An 18,813-nucleotide genomic window follows, 5' to 3' on the forward strand; every position below is an offset into this window, starting at 1 on the left:
CTTGAAAAAAAAAAAAGATTTGGGGGTTCTAAGTTTTTTTTCTAGCAAAAAATACAAGACTTTAACTTCTAAACAAAAAATGTCAGAAGCAGGCCTGGTCTTAAAGTGGACAGAGGGATATGCTTTGCTCATATTTCATGTCTGAGGTTTACAATCACTTTAAAGAAAATAATGTGAAATTCTGGACATCTTTTGTTTTGATGTAGCTGGAATGTATTTAACGGATATAAACTAAAGGATCAATTGGATTTAAATCATATGCCTCCCAACTTTTTGAGATGGAATGAGGGACACCTATTAGCACGCCCCCTGCCAAATTCCCTTAAAGGAGAATTTAACCAAAAAAAGAAGATTAGTTAAACTCACAAAGGATTTTTTTTTTTTTTTTTTTTTTTTACCACTACTATTCTTTTTATTGGCTTTTGAAATTTACAAATGCAGCAATTTAGATATTAGATGAAAAGTTTCACACTGGGAAACACTTTTTTAAAGATAAAAAGTGCATTTTATATACAACTATATTAGTGATCGACCGATTATCAGCAATGCCGATATATCGGGGGCCCATATGCACTTTCCCTGATATATCGGAATCGGTCCCTGAGGTTACCGATATTGCCAATATTTCGGGAGAGTGCATGTACCAGAGTGATCCCTGCAGCTAGAGGCATCACCCCGGTACCGGCGTCCATAGCCAACAGTCAGCTGCTCGGCTGTCATTACAAGGAGCGGGAGGGGATGTCCCTCCCCCCTCCCACGGCTCACCCGGGTCTCCCGCGGCAGGTAGGATGCCCGGGGAGACCCGGGCATCCTACCTGCACGGCCGCCGAAGAGAAGACCTTCATTCGGCTCTGATTGGGTCTCCATGTAAAAAACCCAGACGTTGACATCACTTCCGGGTACTCGGCGGCAAATTCAAAAACATGTGAGCATTCAGAACAGCCAAACTTGGTGTTTTGAATGCTTTTAAGTGTAGAGGAGGGGTGTGAGGTCTTTTAGACCCCCAGACCCCTCCACAAGAGTACCTGTGAAAAATAAAAATATTTTTTTTTTTTTAAATGTCCGAAAATATCTGCCAATATCGGCTGGTACCGATATCCGATGACCAAAATATCGGTATTGGCACTAAAAAAGCGATATCGGTCGATCACTAAACTATATAGATCAGACCAAAATGAGGGACAAATGAGGAGGAAAGAGGGTCAGTGCTTCAAATCTGGGACAGTCCCTCAAAATCCGGGACAGTTGTGAGCCATGTTTAAACCATCTTATGTCAGATAGAACAATTATTATATAGCAGGATCTGCCCATTGGAGGGGCTCCCCTCTCCCCAGAAACACACACAGTTAGTGACAGCACTAGCACACCAGCAATACCTCTTTTGTACTTTCGTAGTAGAAAACTCCCAGCACGAGGATGTAGATGATGGGGATGAAGAAGGAAGAGTGGGTATAAAACTTGTTCTCCTTCATGTATAGGTTTGCTCGGTCACAGAAATAGAAGTAACCCATGATCAGGCCCAGTTTGCAGAAGGAGAAGAGGGCGACTTCTAGGGTGGAGGCAGCAGGGGTGGCGGTGGCTGGCTTCTTCTCCTCCCCGCTCTCTATGTCTGTACACATCTTGCTCTTCCGGTGTTTGCTCCGCTGGATCACGGTGATCGCCACATAGGCCGCGATAGAAAGCGTGAAGAAACATGCCGCCAACTTCTGGATGATGGTGAGGGGGGGAGTGGGCTGACAGCAGGAGCCATCGATGGGCTTTATTATCCTGTTGCAGTAGGCGTTCATGAGGATCATGGCATCCTGGAATCATAGCATAAGTAATTATAAACGTATTGTAATGAATCTGCGCTGTAATAACTCGAGTGACTGCTGGCAAACAAAGTTTGATTTACCCAAACCTAAAGACTTACAATTTCGGGAAATGAGGCAGCGCCAGTGAACGACCACTTAAAGCGGAGCTCCAACCTAAAGGGGAAGGGATGGAATTTGTGTCCCTGCAAAGCAAGGAATAAATTCCATCCCTTTCCCCAGTAAAAGCACCTCCCACTGTATAGCAAAAACACTGGCTAGGCACTAAGTAAGCCCTTTGATCCCTCTGATGTTAAACCTTTCCCAGCCAGTGTCATTAGTACAGAGTGCATATATTTTAGGGATGCACCGATCAGATATTAGGATTGGATATCGGCGCCGATACTGTCACAATAGCTGGATCGGTAAAATCAACTGATCCACGGGCCGATCTGGTTTTGCTGAGCCACGGCTCAGCCGTCCCTTACTTGCATGGAGCCGCCGATCCACGGGCCGATCTGGTTTTGCTGAGTCCCAGCTCAGCCGTCCCTTACTTGCATGGAGCCGCCGATCCACGAGCTGATCTGGTTTTGCTGAGTCCCGGCTCAGCCGTCCCTTACTTGGTGCAGTAGTAGTATGGGATGGGAGCCGCTACTTCCTGTATAGGTCCGGCTCACAGGCGGAATGATATCAGATGCACTCCGCCTGCGAATGGAGGAGCCACACACATGAAGCAGCGGCTTTGCTCTGTACTGCTGCCGCATGCATATTGCCTATGTGTGTAGTGTGTGTAGTTCCGGATCGGTTTCGGTATCGGCACAATGCCAGGTATCGGGACAAGAAAAGTTGGATCGGTGCACCCCTAATATATTTTAGCACTGATCACTGTATTAGTGTCACTGGTTCCCAAAAAGTATCAGTTAATGTCTGCTGATTATTACAATGATCTTATGCACTTTCTAATGATAGCGCAACACAATATTTGTTTTTATGGTTTATCAATTACATGTGGATATGCCATGAGTGCAGCTATCACAGATATATATATATATATATATATATGTATAGTCTTGTTCGATTGTGACACTTTTGCGCAACTTGTTTCTAAATTTATAGGTACTTTATTATAACTCTGTACTCACTATATCTCTGCTGGTCTCGGGGACATGCAATCCATCCAATGATTGCTCTATAGTCTCCTCTGCGATCAGTCTGGAGACACTGAAGATTTTGATTTTTGATCTTGATCTTCTATTAGTACCATTTAATATCCCAGCTGCAGCTTCATTATATGCATCAATTCTCGCATTGGTAATAATTTTACGACTTTCACTTAGTAACTGTTCATTAACTGGATCTGGAAAAAAAAAAAACACACACACACGTTATGGCATGGAGTGACAGAAAGATATCAGCAATATGTAAACCATTTAAAGTGGTTGTAAACCTCTGAAATGAACAATGAGCAAAGCCTCAATCCATGAACCAAGTATGATCTCTCTCTGCTATCTGAATGAGTGACTTATGACAGGTCATACCAAGGTATCCATGGGGAGGGCATTTTACAGCATGTTTCCATATTCCCTCCACAAATGTCTCAGATTACACTCAGCTCCCTGCTCTATGCTGTGCAGTGTGTGAAGTCAGTTCCCTGCCCCTGTCTGTTGGATCTGAGATTAAAGCCCCGTACACACGTACCGATTGTCGGTCGAACGATCGGCCGTCTTTTGTCCGGTGCTGTTTTGTTGGTTGAAAAGTGCTAAAGACTGCACACGAATTTTGTCGGCCAACAACAACCGACTGCAGAAGTGATGTCATGTGATGGTTTACTTTCCGAAATCTGTACTGTCGGTCGTTCTTTGTTGGCCTACAAAAATTTTATAGCATGCACACCAGATTTTGTTCGGGCTGAAAAGTCGCAGTCGGTTGTCAGAAGCATCATACTAACAAGCCTACAATCAGCCGATCAGACGTTGGCCGAATATTTACGGCCGGCAATCCGTACGTGTGTATGGGCCTTGAGCCTTTCATCTGTGTGTTTTAGGAAGCTATAGAGAAGACAGGGCTGTAGATAAACAGGTACAACTTATGCAGGAGGATTTGCTTTATCTCTGTGTATTACCTGAGACCAGTCACTTCACTGGGTATAAGTAAGGGCTCTTTCACACAGGCGGACCGTTCAGATCCGCCTGTCCATTTTTTTGGCGGATCTGAACGGTCCCCCCATGCATCCCTATGGGGCATCGGATACACCGACATCCGATCCGTCAAATCTGGACGGATGGAAACCCTATTTTCCATCCGTCCAGCGGATCGGATGAGAACAGACCGACGGTCCGTTCCCATCCGATTCCCCCATAGAGATGCATGGGGACCTGACAGCTCTGTCTCCGCACACAGCACGGAGACACAGCTATCATCCTCCTGCTCAACGGGGGATCGGCGGATCGATCGCCCGCTGAGAAAAACGACGGACGGATAGTGTGACAGGGGCCTTAGGGTAAACAACCTCTTTAACCACTTCCCGCAAACCGACGTACCTGTACGTCGGCTTGAAGAAGTGAACCGGGGTGATGCCTGCAGCTAGAGGCATCACCCCAGTACCATTTTTTAGAGCAGGCGGTCGGCTTTCACGTGATAACAACTGATGTGGCTCAGCAGTTATCATAAGGAGCAGGAGGGGAAGACCCCCCCCCCTCCCGCTGCTTTGCCCGGGTCTCCCGTCCCACCGGGAGATCTGAGCGACCAGCCAACACGTTCGCCAGCTGGTTAGAGCCCCTCCGATGCAGTAACCTGGAAGCGACATCTCAACGTCACTTCTGGTTTACTCGGCGGCCAATGTCGCCGAAAAAATGACAGTATTCAAAAATGCAGATCTTGGCGTTTTGAATACTTTTAGGTGCAAAGGAAGGATTTGGGGTCTTTTAGACCCCAGATCCCTCCATCAAGAGTACCTGTCACTGCCTATTACTGTCACAAGGGATGTTTACATTGTGGCAGCAATAAAAGTGATCAGATTTTTTTTTTTTTTAAAGGAACAGTGAAAAAAATAAAAAAAAATAGGAAAAAAAAAATATATTTTTTTTTAAAGCACCCCCACGTACCAAAGAAAAACGCATATGTAAGTCGCGCTTGCAAATATATAAGGGTGTTCAAATCACACATGTGAGGTATCACCGAGATCATCAGAGTGAGAGCAATAATTCTAACAAAAGACCTCCTCTGTAACTCCAAATTGGTAACAGTTGACATTTTTAAAAGCGTCGCCTATGAAGATTTTTAAGTACCGTAGTTTGTCGCTATTACACAAAAGTGTGCGCAATTTTGAACCGTAACATGTTAGGTATCTATTTACTCGGCGTGATGTCATCTTTCACAATGTAAAAACAATTGGGCTAAATTTACTGTTTCGTTTTTTTTTTTAATTCAGTGAAGTGTGTTTTTTTTTTTAAATTGTGTTTGAAAGACCGCTGCACAAATACCGCGTGGCATAAAATATTGCAATGAACGCCATTTTATTCTCCAGTCTTTTCTAAAAAAAATGTATAAAATGTTTGGGGGTTCTAAGTAATTTCCTAGCGAAAAATACAAATGTTACCTTGTAAACAACGTGTCAGAAATAGGCCTGGTCCTTCAGTGGTTAATGTGCACAGTCTGGGCACAGATACAGTTTAACAAGAAGGGCAATGCAAAGCTCAATGATATTGGTGTACTAACGCACAGCAGCCAATCATATTAGATATTTCTATACTCAGAATGAAGAATAATGATTTCCGATTGGTTGTTGTGGGTTACTAGGTGAGAGAACTTTGGTGGATGGCGTGAAATTCACAGCAGAGATTGGGAAATATTTACTGTAATTCACCTCCAGGAACTCTTGGGTGGAGTTCATCCAACATTCTTTACTGCGATTATTAAAGGCTACGGAAAAGCTTGACGTAAATATCTAATTATCCTGAATCACTGACCTAGGATAAGCATGCAGGTTAGGAATTCTGACTTCACTGGCCGCATACTTTTAAGATGGTGCTATGGAAGTATTGCCAAGCTATTATTTTAAAACAACATGGCAGAGGTTGGCATATTGCTGAGCGGGCAGCAGGAAAGATGTGTCTATATTTCTTTTAGTGGTATGAAGTCATTTTGTTTAGCGATATAGTGCTTTACATTCCAGCTCCAGAACTGTATAGGAAGAAACTGATCGTTTCCATGATCCTGCCTTCAAATATTCCCACTACTTGTTATTGTTGAAAAATTCTTCAGAATTTTGTTTTACGCTGTCATGTGATGACAGCAACCTCTCTCTTCCCAGTGCCGATCACACGATGACAGCAACCGCTCTTCCCAGTGCCGATCACATGATGACAGCAACCGCTCTCTTCCCAGTGCCGATCACATGAGGACAGCAAGCTTTCTCTTCTCTATGCCGATCACTTGACAGCAACCTCTCCCTTCCCGATGCCGATCACAAGACAGCAACCTCTCCCTTCCCGATGCCGATCACATGATGACAGCAACCTTTCCCTTCCCGATGCTGATCACATGATGACAGCAACCTTTCCCTTCCCGATGCTGATCACATGATGACAGCAACCTTTCCCTTCCCGATGCCGATCACATGATGACAGCAACCTCTCCCTTCCCGATGCCGATCACATGATGACAGCAACCGCTCTATTCCCAGTGCCGATCACATGATGACAGCAACCTCTCCCTTCCTGATGCCGATCACATGACAGCAACCTCTCCCTTCCCGATACCGATCACATGATGACAGCAACCTTTCCCTTCCCGATGCCGATCACATGATGACCGCAACTTCTCCCTTCCCGATGCCGATCACATGATGACAGCAACTTCTCCCTTCCCGATGCCGATCACGATGACAGCAACCTCTCCCTTCCCGATGCCGATCACATGATGACAGCAACCGCTCTCTTCCCAGTGCCGATCACATGATGACAGCAAGCTTTCTCATTCCGATGCTGATCACGTGATGAAAGCAACCTCTCCCTTCAGGGTGCAGATCACATGATAACAGCAACTTCTTTCCTCCTGGTGCCGATCACATGATGACAGCAATCTATTCCCTCCCAGTGACAATCACATGATGACAGCAACCTCTCTCTTTCCATTGCCAATCACAAGATGACAGCAACCTCTCTCTTCTCGGTGCTGATCACATGACAGCAACCTCTTCCTACCCAGCGCCGATCACATGATAACAGCAACCTCTCCCTTCCCGGTGCCGATCACATGATGACAGCAACCTCTCTCTTTCCATTGCCAATCACAAGATGACAGCATCCTCTATCTTCTCGGTGCCGATCAAATGAGGACAGCAACCTCTTCCTACCCAGTGCCGATCACATGATAACAGCAACCTCTCCCTTCCCGGTGCCGATCACATGATGACAGCAACCTCTCCCTTTCCGGTGCCAACCACATGATGACAGAAACCGCTCTCTTCCTGGTGCCAATAACATGATGACAGCAACCTCTCCTTTCCCAGTGTCGATCACATGATGAAAGCAAACTCTCCTTCCCAGTGCCAATCGCATGATGAAAGCAACCTCTCCCAACCCAGTTCCAAAGTTGGTATAGAGGGAGCAAAGACAGCGGTTATGCCCCTGCACAGGTTTGTACATGCAGCGCTGCTACGATACCCAGCACACAATGTTCTGATACTGTTATCAAGGTGGTTCTGCCAGCGTAATTAGCCATAGCTCTGTTTACATGACCATTCCAATCGAGTTCTTAGAAGACTCACAGACCCAAGTATAAGGCATGGTTCATACCTACAGGTACTGTCGTGTCACATATAAGGCAGCCTATTCATTTCAATCGGCTGCTATGCTAGCAAGAAACTTGGAAAAGAAGCCCTGGACTCTTTTTCAAAAACAAAGTGCACCAAACTGCATGGTGCTGTGGCGATATGCGGTTTGGTTCTTGTAAAATGCAATGCATTTGCAGATGTGTAAAGGCGCCATCAACAATTAAATGGCACCACTGCTCGTGTGCTAAATTGGGGCACATTTCTCGGTCAGAAAAATGTGCAGTTGTGCGCTCGTTCCATACACGCCGTAGTGTGCACCAGCCTAAGAGGAAGCAGAAAACTAACAGTATTTGGGAGGATCCCGACACAAAATAGAGCTGGGCTTTAATGTCTTCTCTTTTGTGTAATGCATATATGCAGGGTCAGAGAAAATGGGACATAAGCCGGGTATACACTATGAGGTTTTTTTTTTTTTTTCAATCAACCCTCAAAATAAAAAAAATAAAAAACTGTCAGCTCTGGTTAGAGCTGCTGTGCTAACTATGCAAAATTAGTGCAGCGATCTCCCCCGCTGAGCTGTTGTGTTCTGACAGAGGGACCCCTATCCCCCACCATAACACTCCGAACATCGCTGTCTGCCACTGGCTGAGAGCACTGAGTCAGTCGGCTCCTGGTTTTCCAGCATGCTCGTCCGACAGAAGCCAGCCAAACAGACCGTCATACATCCGAATGTTGGCCGGTTTTACCGACCCCCAACTACCTGTTTGAATTGAACTTTAAATGCTGGTACACACGGGATGAATATCGGCAAAGTCAACAGAAACTGCCCGACATTCGGTTCATGTTTACAGCAGCCTGTCAGAGAGAAGCCAGCCTAAATTCCGGCTTCTGGTAAATGGGCATGATGAAAAACCAGCAGTCGATCGGCATCCGATCAGCGCCTGCGGCCAATGACTACAAGAGCTGACTGGTGTGTTCTCATGGAGGGGGGGGGGGGGCGTCCCCCTGTCCAAACATGATAGCTCAGCGGGGAGATCGCTGTACTAACATTGCATAATTAGTACAGCAAGCTCCTCAGTTTTTTATCGTTCAGCCTGCTGGGTTGAACGGAAAAGAAAAAAACAACAAAAAAAACACTGTGTGTACTAGGCTTAACATATAGAGAGAGATATCATTTTGCCCCTGTACAAATCATTAGTAAGACCTCATCTGGAATATGCAGTTCAGTTTTGGACACCAGTTCTTAAAAAGGATATCGGGGAACTGGAGAAAGTGCAGAGAAGGGCAACCAAACTGATAAGAGGCATGGAGGAACTCAGCTATGAGGAAAGATTAGAGGAACTGAATTTATTCTCTCTTGAGAAGAGGAGATTAAGGGGGATATGATCAACATGTATAAATACATAAGGGGTCCATATAGTGAACTTGGTGTTGAGTTGTTGGTCATCACAGAGGAGAAGGGGACACTCTTTACGTCTAGAGGAAAACAGATTTCGTCTCCAAATACGGAAAGGTTTCTTCACCGTAAGAGCTGTGAAAATGTGGAATAGACTCCCTCCAGAGGTGGTTCTGGCCAGCTCACTAGATTGCTATAAAAAGGCCTGGATTCTTTCCTGGGTGTACTTAATATAAATGGGTACTAAAATTTATAGGTAAAGTTGATCCAGGGAATATCAGATTGCCTGACGGTGGATCAGGAAGGAATTTTTTTTCCCCTGTTGTTGCAAATTGGATCATGCTTTGCTGGGGTTTTTTCGTCTTCCTCTGGATCAACTGCGGGTATAGGATTGTGTATATGGGATTGTATGGTTGGGTTTTCTTTACTGTGTTTTTTTTATTTTTATTGGTTGAGCTAGATGGACTTGTGTCTTTTTTCAACCTGACTAACTATACAGTGGGTACGGAAAAGTATTCAGACCCCCTTAAATTTTTCACTCTTTGTTATATTGCAGCCATTTGCTAAAATCATTTAAGTTCATTCTTCTTCCTCATGAATGTACACATAGCACCCCATACTGACAGAAAAACACAGAATTGTTGACATTGTTGCAGATTTATTAAAAAAGAAAAACTGAAATATCACATGGTCCTAAGTATTCAGACCCTTTGCTGTGACACTCATATATTTAACTCAGGTGCTATCCATTTCTTCTGATCATCCTTGAGATGGTTCTACACCTTCATTTGAGTCCAGCTGTGTTTGATTATACTGATTGGACTTGATTAGGAAAGCCACACACCTGTCTATATAAGACCTTCCAGATCACAATGCATGTCAGAGCAAATGAGAATCATGAGGTCAAAGGAACTGTCAGAGACAGAATTGTGGCAAGGCACAGATCTGGCCAAGGTTACAAAAAGATTTCTGCTGCACTTAAGGTTCCTAAGAGCACAGTGGCCTCCATAATCCTCAAATGGAAGACGTTTGGGACGACCAGAACCCTTCCTAGAGCTGGCCGTCCGGCCAAACTGAGCTATAGGGGGAGTAGAGCCTTGGTGAGAGAGGTAAAGAAGAACCCAAAGATCACTGTGGCTGAGCTCAAGAGATGCAGTCAGGAGATGGGAGAAAGTTGTAGAAAGTCAACCATCACTGCAGCCTCCACCAGTCGGGGCTTTATGGCAGAGTGGCCCGACGGAAGCCTCTCCTCAGTGTAAGACACATGAAAGCCCGCATGGAGTTTGCTAAAAAACACCTGAAGGACTCCAAGATGGTGAGAAATAAGATTCTCTGGTCTGATGAGACCAAAATAGAACTTTTTGGCCTTAATTCTAAGCGGTATGTGTGGAGAAAACCAGGCACTGCTCATCACCTGTCCAATACAGTCCCAACAGTGAAGCATGGTGGTGGCAGCATCATGCTGTGGGGGTGTTTTTCAGCTGCAGGGACAGGACGACTGGTTGCAATCGAGGGAAAGATGAATGCGGCCAAGTACAGGGATATCCTGGACAAAAACCTTCTCCAGAGTGCTCTGGACCTCAGACTGGGCCGAAGGTTTACCTTCCAACAAGACAATGACCCTAAGCACACAGCTAAAATAACGGAGGAGAGGCTTCACAACAACTCTGTGACTGTTCTTGAATGGCCGAGCCAGATCCCTGACTTAAACCCAATTGAGCATCTCTGGAGAGACCTAAAAATGGCTGTCCACCAACGTTTACCATCCAACCTGACAGAACTGGAGAGGATCTGCAAGGAGGAATGGCAGAGGATCCCCAAATCCAGGTGTGAAAGACTTGTTGCATCTTTCCCAAAAAGACTCCTGGCTGTATTAGATCAAAAGGGGGCTTCTACTAAATACTGAGCAAAGGGTCTGAATACTTAGGACCATGTGATATTTCAGTTTTTCTTTTTTAATAAATCTGCAACAATGTCAACAATTCTGTGTTTTTCTGTCAGTATGGGGTGCTATGTGTACATTCATTGGAAGAAGAATGAACTTAAATGATTTTAGCAAATGGCTGCAATATAACAAAGAGTGAAAAATTTAAGGGGGTCTGAATACTTTCCGTACCCACCGTAACTATATACAGTTGCTCATGACTGTACACATGCCGTGGCAAAACTTCTAACAGCACATCGCTTTCAGCAGGCAGTGTTGCCACTTAACATGGCTAATGTAGTTCTATGGGGCCGCACTGCAACCATGTGGAATGCACGCAATGCTGGTTTTGTAGGATGGAAATTATAGGGTTAAAAAAGGAGGTGAAGAAGCAGCATATCGCCTATTTACTGCCTACCAAGCACCTCTGAAAAACAATCTGAGTATGGAGGGCTTTCAGGGGGCACTAAAGCTGTAGCTCAAATACCAGGTTTTGCTGCTTCCCGGCCATGTGAATGAGCCCTAGACTGGAAATAAGTGAACACCCTAGATCAGTGATGGTGAACCTTGGCACCCCAGATGTTTTGGGACTACATTTTCCATGATGCTCAACTACACTGCAGAGTGCATGAGCATCATGGGAAATGTAGTTCCAAAACATCTGGGGTGCCAAGATTCACCATCACTGCCCTAGACAGTTACTTGAGTTACAGCTTCGAGAGTCTGCTGACATCACATCCAAGATGGGAAGACTGTTGGTGAAATGAACGTTCTGGCAGCAGAGGCTCTAACAAAGATCACAGACAACACAATCCCATAGCGAATTGTACTGAAATGACATAAGCGTTACCATACCTTGTAAGACCCAATAAACATCACTACTGTCAGTCAGTTTTCCCAGGACCGGTTCTATATCCGTCAGGTTCACCTTGTACTGGGCAAGAGACTCCGCGCTGCCATTGTTGATTTTTATGGACCACTGAAATATAAACACAGACACTTTAGGACTTTTTGGCAGATGTAATGTCAATCCTGATATCACCTGTGATGTGTCCCAGAAGGCTGCGGGCAAAGAGGGGTGGGGAGGCGAGCTTCCATTTAGATCACTTAGGCGATCCAAGCAGAAGTGGGAGTGGGTAAATATCAAAATTAGGTACCTGCGCCCCACAAAAAAAAAAAAATGTGCCAAATATGGCGGTGGGGGGAAAATATAAAGCATAACTTCCGCAAGTTCAAGTTCTGCTTTAAGTGTAGTGTAGGCAGTTGATGACAAAGGGTTAAATCTATTGCTAATAGTCCATTACAATCTCAGCTTCAATGGACCTTGATGACCAGATCTGAGCACCACTGCCCAGGACTACAGAGATGAAAGCCAGACTCATCACATCTATTCATAATAAACCCTAATTTCCTTTAAATGAAAGGGCAGACTTAATAACATGGTATGGTCTTGCTTCAGCATGCAGTTTGGATAATTGAGATATTAAAGATGGCTTACCGTGGCAGCTCCGGCTACGATCAGATCCGGCTTTGATGTACTCTGCGAATAAAGACATAAAGCAATCAACTGCCGAACCACCCAACTCTCCCAGCACTAGCATTTATTCTTCATGATGTAGGACCGCTGAACCTAACGAATGTGTTAGAACGCAATGGGTGGTTTGCAGTCGAAGAGGCTTTTAACCAGCAACTGTGGGGTCTTGCTGGACCCACAAAAGAGTTTAATAAAGTCTTGGAAAGATGGGAGCGCCACACCAGCTTGTATAAGTCCTTTAAAAGATTTTTATTTGCCAACAGCCAAAATGTTTCGGGGGCTCAGCACTCCTCCTTCATCAGGACTAAAAACAATACTATTATTAGCTACTATATAGGGCTATTGTCTAGTTTTGTAGCCCTGATGAAGAGGGAGTGCTGAGCCCCTGAAATGCTTGGCTGCTGCAAAATAAAATTATTTTAAAAGGACAATACAAGCTGGTGTGACGCTCCCATCTTTCCAATACTTTAGCATTGGCATTCATGACATAGGAAATCGGAAGTTGGAAATTACGAAACGCGTTGGGGCGTGGCTATACGGCGTCCACTAGAGAGTGTTTGATGACGGTGAAGGTTTCCTGGAGCATATTTGGGCTGTCAGATCCTGATCCAGTCTATTGATTTATGCTTTACAAGTCTTTTTAACAAGTGAGTGTGATATATATTGTTTTCTTCAATAAATCTGTGTTGAAACGGTATCACGCTATGGAGGTGTTCTTTGTTTTGTCACCCATATACTATGTATGAGAGGAGGAAGTGTACAGCAGCCGCAGATACCGGAAGGAAGCTTTGATTTATTTATGCTGGTTCTGCCTATTCCATGAGAGTGGTTAGGCATGGTTCTCTGGTGAGTCTGTATTTTGGCTAATTCTCCCAGCACTGGTGGTGGTGACATCCTATGGTGATTCCTGTAATTGGCACCAAAAAAAGGCACTTCATTGAGAGACTTTACAATACTCTGGCACTTAACAAAGGACTTGTTTGAAGGACCTTTTAATTGCTGTATGTATATATATTATATTTTATATATTTATGTGTATGCTATTTATGCACTTCTTGCACTTTATGATAGGAGGGTAACACCATCCTTGCGCTACTGAAATTCTATAGAATTACCTGATGTTTTTCTGTGATGAATTTTATTTTACGTAAGGTCCCTGTTGATGTCTACGGAAGCTTTTGATTGTATCTAAAAACGTACACCCGTGCAAAGGGCCATGTTTGAATGCCCCGGATGTCCAGGTGTTCCCTGCATGCATGTGCAGGCAGGCTCACTCAAAGCCGATGCTTCCAATTTGACATTCGAGGGTGCGTGTCCCCGAATGTAGACAGTGAGAGTTTTGGGACACGAACCCGCACCCACACGGGTGTCAAACTGGGTACAGTGCCTGTGGCTGTGCAGCCATTGCATTCCAATTGACGTGAATGGGCCTGCACACAGATGCCTGAACGCCTGTGCATACTTTGTGGGCAAACATGCCACTTTGCACGTATATGTTTAGTACGCCCATGTGAATGAGGCCTAAAGCCAAAACTGTTTTTCAGTTTTGGATACAGTATGGAAGGGTTAGAACCCCAGTCAGGTTTTTATTGCCATTTGCTTTCCCACTGGGAACATTCCTCCTCTCCGTTCATCCTCGTTGGCCTCTGTCATTGGAAGGGAAAGTGATGGGAAAAACATTTTACCACCGTCACAAGACTGTGGTGCCTAACCTGGGGCTCGGGGGCCGCATGTGACCTTTTGGCTCTTTCCATGAGGCCCTCAGGGTCCCTGCAGACTCTAAACTGTGTTTCCCTATTCCTCTATTATCACAGTGATTTCTATCAGTCTCTTATAATATTTCTCCAGTCTATGACTGTCTCCTGAAGAATGTCTCCCGTTTCCAAAAACTCATATAGCATGTTCATAATTAGGCAGTCTCCTGCAGCATGTCCACAGTCTCTGGCCATCTCTTGTATTGTATCCACAGCCTCTGACCATCTCTTGTATCATATCCACAGCCTCTGACCATCTCTTGTATCATATCCACAGCCTCTGACCATCTCTTGTATCATATCCACAGCCTCTGACCATCTCTTGTATCATGTCCACAGTCTCTGACCATCTCTTGTATCATATCCACAGCCTCTGACCATCTCTTGTATCATGTCTACAGTCTCTGGCCAGCTCTTGTATCATATCCACAGCCTCTGACCATCTCTTGTATCATATCCACAGCCTCTGACCATCTCTTGTATTGTATCCACAGCCTCTGACCATCTCTTGTATCATGTCTACAGTCTCTGGCCAGCTCTTGTATCATATCCACAGCCTCTGACCATCTCTTGTATCATATCCACAGCCTCTGACCATCTCTTGTATCATATCCACAGCCTCTGACCATCTCTTGTATCATGTCCACAGTCTCTGACCATCTCTTGTATCATATCCACAGCCTCTGATCATCTCTTGTATCATATCCACAGCCTCTGACCATCTCTTGTATCATACCCACAGCCTCTGACCATCTCTTGTATCATGTCCAGTCTCTGACCATCTCTTGTATCATGTCCACAGTCTCTGACCATCTCTTGTATCATATCCACAGCCTCTGACCATCTCTTGTATCATATCCACAGCCTCTGACCATCTCTTGTATCATATCCACAGCCTCTGACCATCTCTTGTATCATGTCCACAGTCTCTGACCAGCTCTTGTATGCGATTCTTTGCAGTGCAATTTGAGACAATTTTTTACTTTGTTTGTATTGTATTGACACAAATCGCACCACAAAGTATTGGTACTCAGTAGGGATCGACCGATTATCGGCAACACCGATAAATTGGGGGACAATATGCACTTTCTCCGATATATCGGAATCGGCCTTTTGATTTACCGATATTGCCGATATTTCGGGAAAGTGCTTGTACTGGAGTGATGCCTGCAGCTAGAGGCATCACCCCGGTACCGGCGTCCATAGCCGACGGTCGGCTGTCCTTTAATGACAACCGATGCGGCTGAGAAGCCGTTCGGCTGTCATAACAAGGAGAGGGATGGGACGTCCCCCCCTCCCGACGCTTTCTGCGGCTCGTCTGGGTCTCCTGTCCCACCGGGAGACCAAGGCATCCTACCTCTACCGCCGCCGAAGACCCGATAAAAGCCGCATTCGGCTCTGATCGGGTCTCCATGTAAAAAACCTGGAAGTGATGTCATGACATCACTTCCGGGTACTCGGCGCCAAATTAAAAAAACTGACAGCATTCAAAACAGCCAAACTTGACGTTTTGAATGATTTTCAGTCCCGAGGAGGGGTTTTGGGTGTTTGAAACCCCCAGATCCCTCCACAACAGTACCTTTGAAAAAAAATAAAAAATACCGATACCCGATTACCAAAATATCGGTATCGGCATTAAAAAAACGATATCAGTTGATCACTAGTACTCAGTATCAGCGAGTACTTAACCAAAAGTATCGGTGCTCGTACATGCTGAAAAAAAATGGTATCGATTCAACCCTAGTTTTAACCCTCCCTTACTCCATCCAAAATGAAAAATAAATCTTTGCCTATAGTTTGAATATACCATTAAGAACATTTTTTTTTATGTGTGTTTGAGAACTTCCTTTGCTCCCTGCTTGTGCTGACGGTTATCAGTTACACTGTTCTCAGCCACCTCTGAGGACTACAAAACCACACTCCTCTATGTTAAGAAGAGAGGGGCGTAGTCCCTGTTAAGAAGAAGAGCCGAGGAGTGTAGTCCCCGTGGTCCTATTTGGTTTCTGCCATCTTGACACAGTATGACGAGCGAATGGTCTCACCATAGGACAGGAAGTGTGTTACTAGCAGGATCACCAGGTGAACATAAAGCTGGACAGAAAAAGAAAATGAATGCAGCCACCACATGTAAGGACTGGTAAGCTGAAATATATTACATTCTTGTTTTCATGTCTTTAGATACACTTTATTAAGGGTGGCTGCCCATAGTTTTAGGGACAGGTTTTCTGGAATGGCTGCACACATACCTCGCTCAGAGACAGGAAATACTGCTTCATTGACGTGTTCACCTCCGGATACCACAGGAAATCCTGCAACGAAAAGTAGATTATTATAATCTTTACAACAGCTTTCAAGGAAAGAACGTTCTTAAAGAAGTACAATCTAACATTTACAGCCAAGGAAGCGGCCATCTCTGTTTGATCTGCAGTTGCCATGGTGCTGCACATGTGATCCGTAATGACACCAGCTATTTCATGGCGTGACAGTTCAGCAGAGAGCACAAGCAACTGTGACAGCTATCATTCAATAACATGCCTTGAATGTAACTGCTGATAAGACACCAGAGTTTGACAGCTGTGAATCTAGAAAAACTTAAGGCCTCATGGGCATTTATCCCTAGTGCATGGGGCTCTAATGTTTAGCTGTGGGTGGAGGCCACAGGTGCCCCCATCCAGTACTGCTGCCACTAGCTTGTTAAACTCTATGAGAGGCTGATAGGTGCTGCAGCTGGACGGGGCACCCAGCAGTATGAATGTTTAGGCCAGTGTGCTCTCAAGGATGAAGGCCTGGAATGCAAGAAGCTTGTGTTCCAGGCATTCGTCCCAGGGTGCATACTGTCCTAAACATTCATATGGCCAGGTGTACCATCCAGATTTAGCAGCTGTCAGCCTCTCATAGAGTTTTTAAGCTGCCAGCAGTGGGGCTGGACAGGGCACCTATGCCCTCAGCTCGCAGCTAAACACTAGACAGGGTTCATACACATTTTTACCAATAAAATTCCATGACTTTTCCAGGACTTCAAGTAAATATTCATGACCTAATGTTTCATGAAATGTCTATGTATACATGTTAAATAAGAAGAAATTCCACGTTACACCCAGCATATTTTTACTAAAATAAAGGACAAGCTTTGTAGTGTACAGTTTGAATATGAAATATTTAGTTAAGTATTGAAATTTAACCAATATTATCAACTATATTCGAATATACTGGAGAATGAAAAAGATTTGATGGGCGCTCCTGCTTGGGGAAAAAGCTTCAGTTCAGGCAGTCATGATGGATAAGGTGCAGCCAGACTGGTATGGATGGCACTGATGCACAAATGCGGCGCTTACATCGAGGGCAGCTCTTTGTTAGGCTGAAGCAACAGTCCCACGAACAGGCAGAAAAGAGAGAGAGGCGCCACTCAGTGAAGCATGTAAATCATTTTATTGACACATATTATAATTAAGAAATTACATGGAGGTGTAAGCGTCTATCATAGCTTGGCGTCCTTCTGGGTCCACGGTGTTTCCGTCCCAGGCTGGCCAGCAGTCGGGAGAGGGCAAAACCAATCAGGGGACTCCGTGTGATCGAGGCAGCAGTGAAGCGCATACCTCACTGGAGGGCCGCACGAACGCGATGACGTGGGGTGGGGGGGCGGTAACCGGTTTCGGAGCATGCGTGAACAGCTCCTGAAACACCGCGGACCCGGAAGGACGCCGAGCTATGATAGACGCTTACACCTCCCATGTAATTTCTTCATTATAATATGTGTCAATAACATTTTTTACATGCTCCACTGAGTGGCGCCTTTCTCTCTTCTGTATATGCAACAAAAAATTTCCATGACTTTTCCAAAACTTTTGGGTTAAGTTAATTTTCCAACACTTTTCCAGGCCTGGAAAGTGCCATTTTAAAATCCCATGACTTTTCCAGGTTTTTCATGACCGTACGAACCCTGCTAGAGCCCCATGCACCAGGGCTAAACACCCAGAATGCATGAGGCCTAAGTGGTCTGGTTTATAATACCCAGAGATTTCCCACCGCTATCCCTGCCGACAACTATTCAGGTCCTGGGCACTCAGAAAGGACAGGTGAGCCCAGGACACACAAGGGGGCACCATCTGCTACATGTCAAAACAAGGCAGCCAGGACTGAAAGGTTTAAATAAAGGCAGGTTTAAAAGTCACACGGTAATGTAGCTCAGTAATGATTAACCACTTCAGTGCTGGCCACTTTCACCCCCTTCCTGCCCAGACCAATTTTCAGCTTTCAGCACTCTCACACTTTGAATGACAATTGCGCGGCCATGCAACACTGTACCCAAATAAACGTTTTATTCTTTTTTTTAGACAGCTAGATCTTTTTTTTTTGGTGGTATTTCATCACCACTGGGTTTTTTCTATTTTTTGCTGGAAAAAAAAAAAAAAGCAAAACACGTTTTTCTTAGTTTCGGTTATAAGGTTTTTGCAAATGGGTAATTTTTCTTCTTCACTGATGTGCGCTGATGAGGATGCACTGGTGGGCACTAGTGAGGCTGCACTGATGAGGAGGCACTGATGATCAGTGTCCTGATTGGCAGTGTAAAAGTGCTCTATCAGCCTTGGCAGTTACTAGCTCTCCTTTCCTCACACAGTGACAGCGAGTGAGGAAAGGA

The 18,813-nt window shown here is 44.9% G+C and overlaps 1 protein-coding gene across 1 annotated transcript in view; it reads right to left on the minus strand.

The window, feature by feature from the left end:
* CASD1 (CAS1 domain containing 1) overlaps positions 1 to 18,813 on the minus strand; it is a gene marked incomplete at its 5' end in the record, with an annotated part of 90,086 nt that overhangs the window by 36,064 nt on the left and 35,209 nt on the right. The window contains 5 exons of the mRNA XM_082258246.1: positions 1,377 to 1,802; positions 2,933 to 3,147; positions 11,742 to 11,865; positions 12,385 to 12,426; positions 16,421 to 16,483. Of these exons, the coding sequence (XP_082114372.1) occupies positions 1,377 to 1,802; positions 2,933 to 3,147; positions 11,742 to 11,865; positions 12,385 to 12,426; positions 16,421 to 16,483 (870 nt within the window). The remainder of the gene's footprint in view (positions 1 to 1,376; positions 1,803 to 2,932; positions 3,148 to 11,741; positions 11,866 to 12,384; positions 12,427 to 16,420; positions 16,484 to 18,813) is intronic.

This window comes from Pelophylax lessonae (genome assembly GCF_965119305.1).
Source record: "Pelophylax lessonae genome assembly, chromosome: 5".
NCBI lineage: Eukaryota > Metazoa > Chordata > Amphibia > Anura > Ranidae > Pelophylax > Pelophylax lessonae.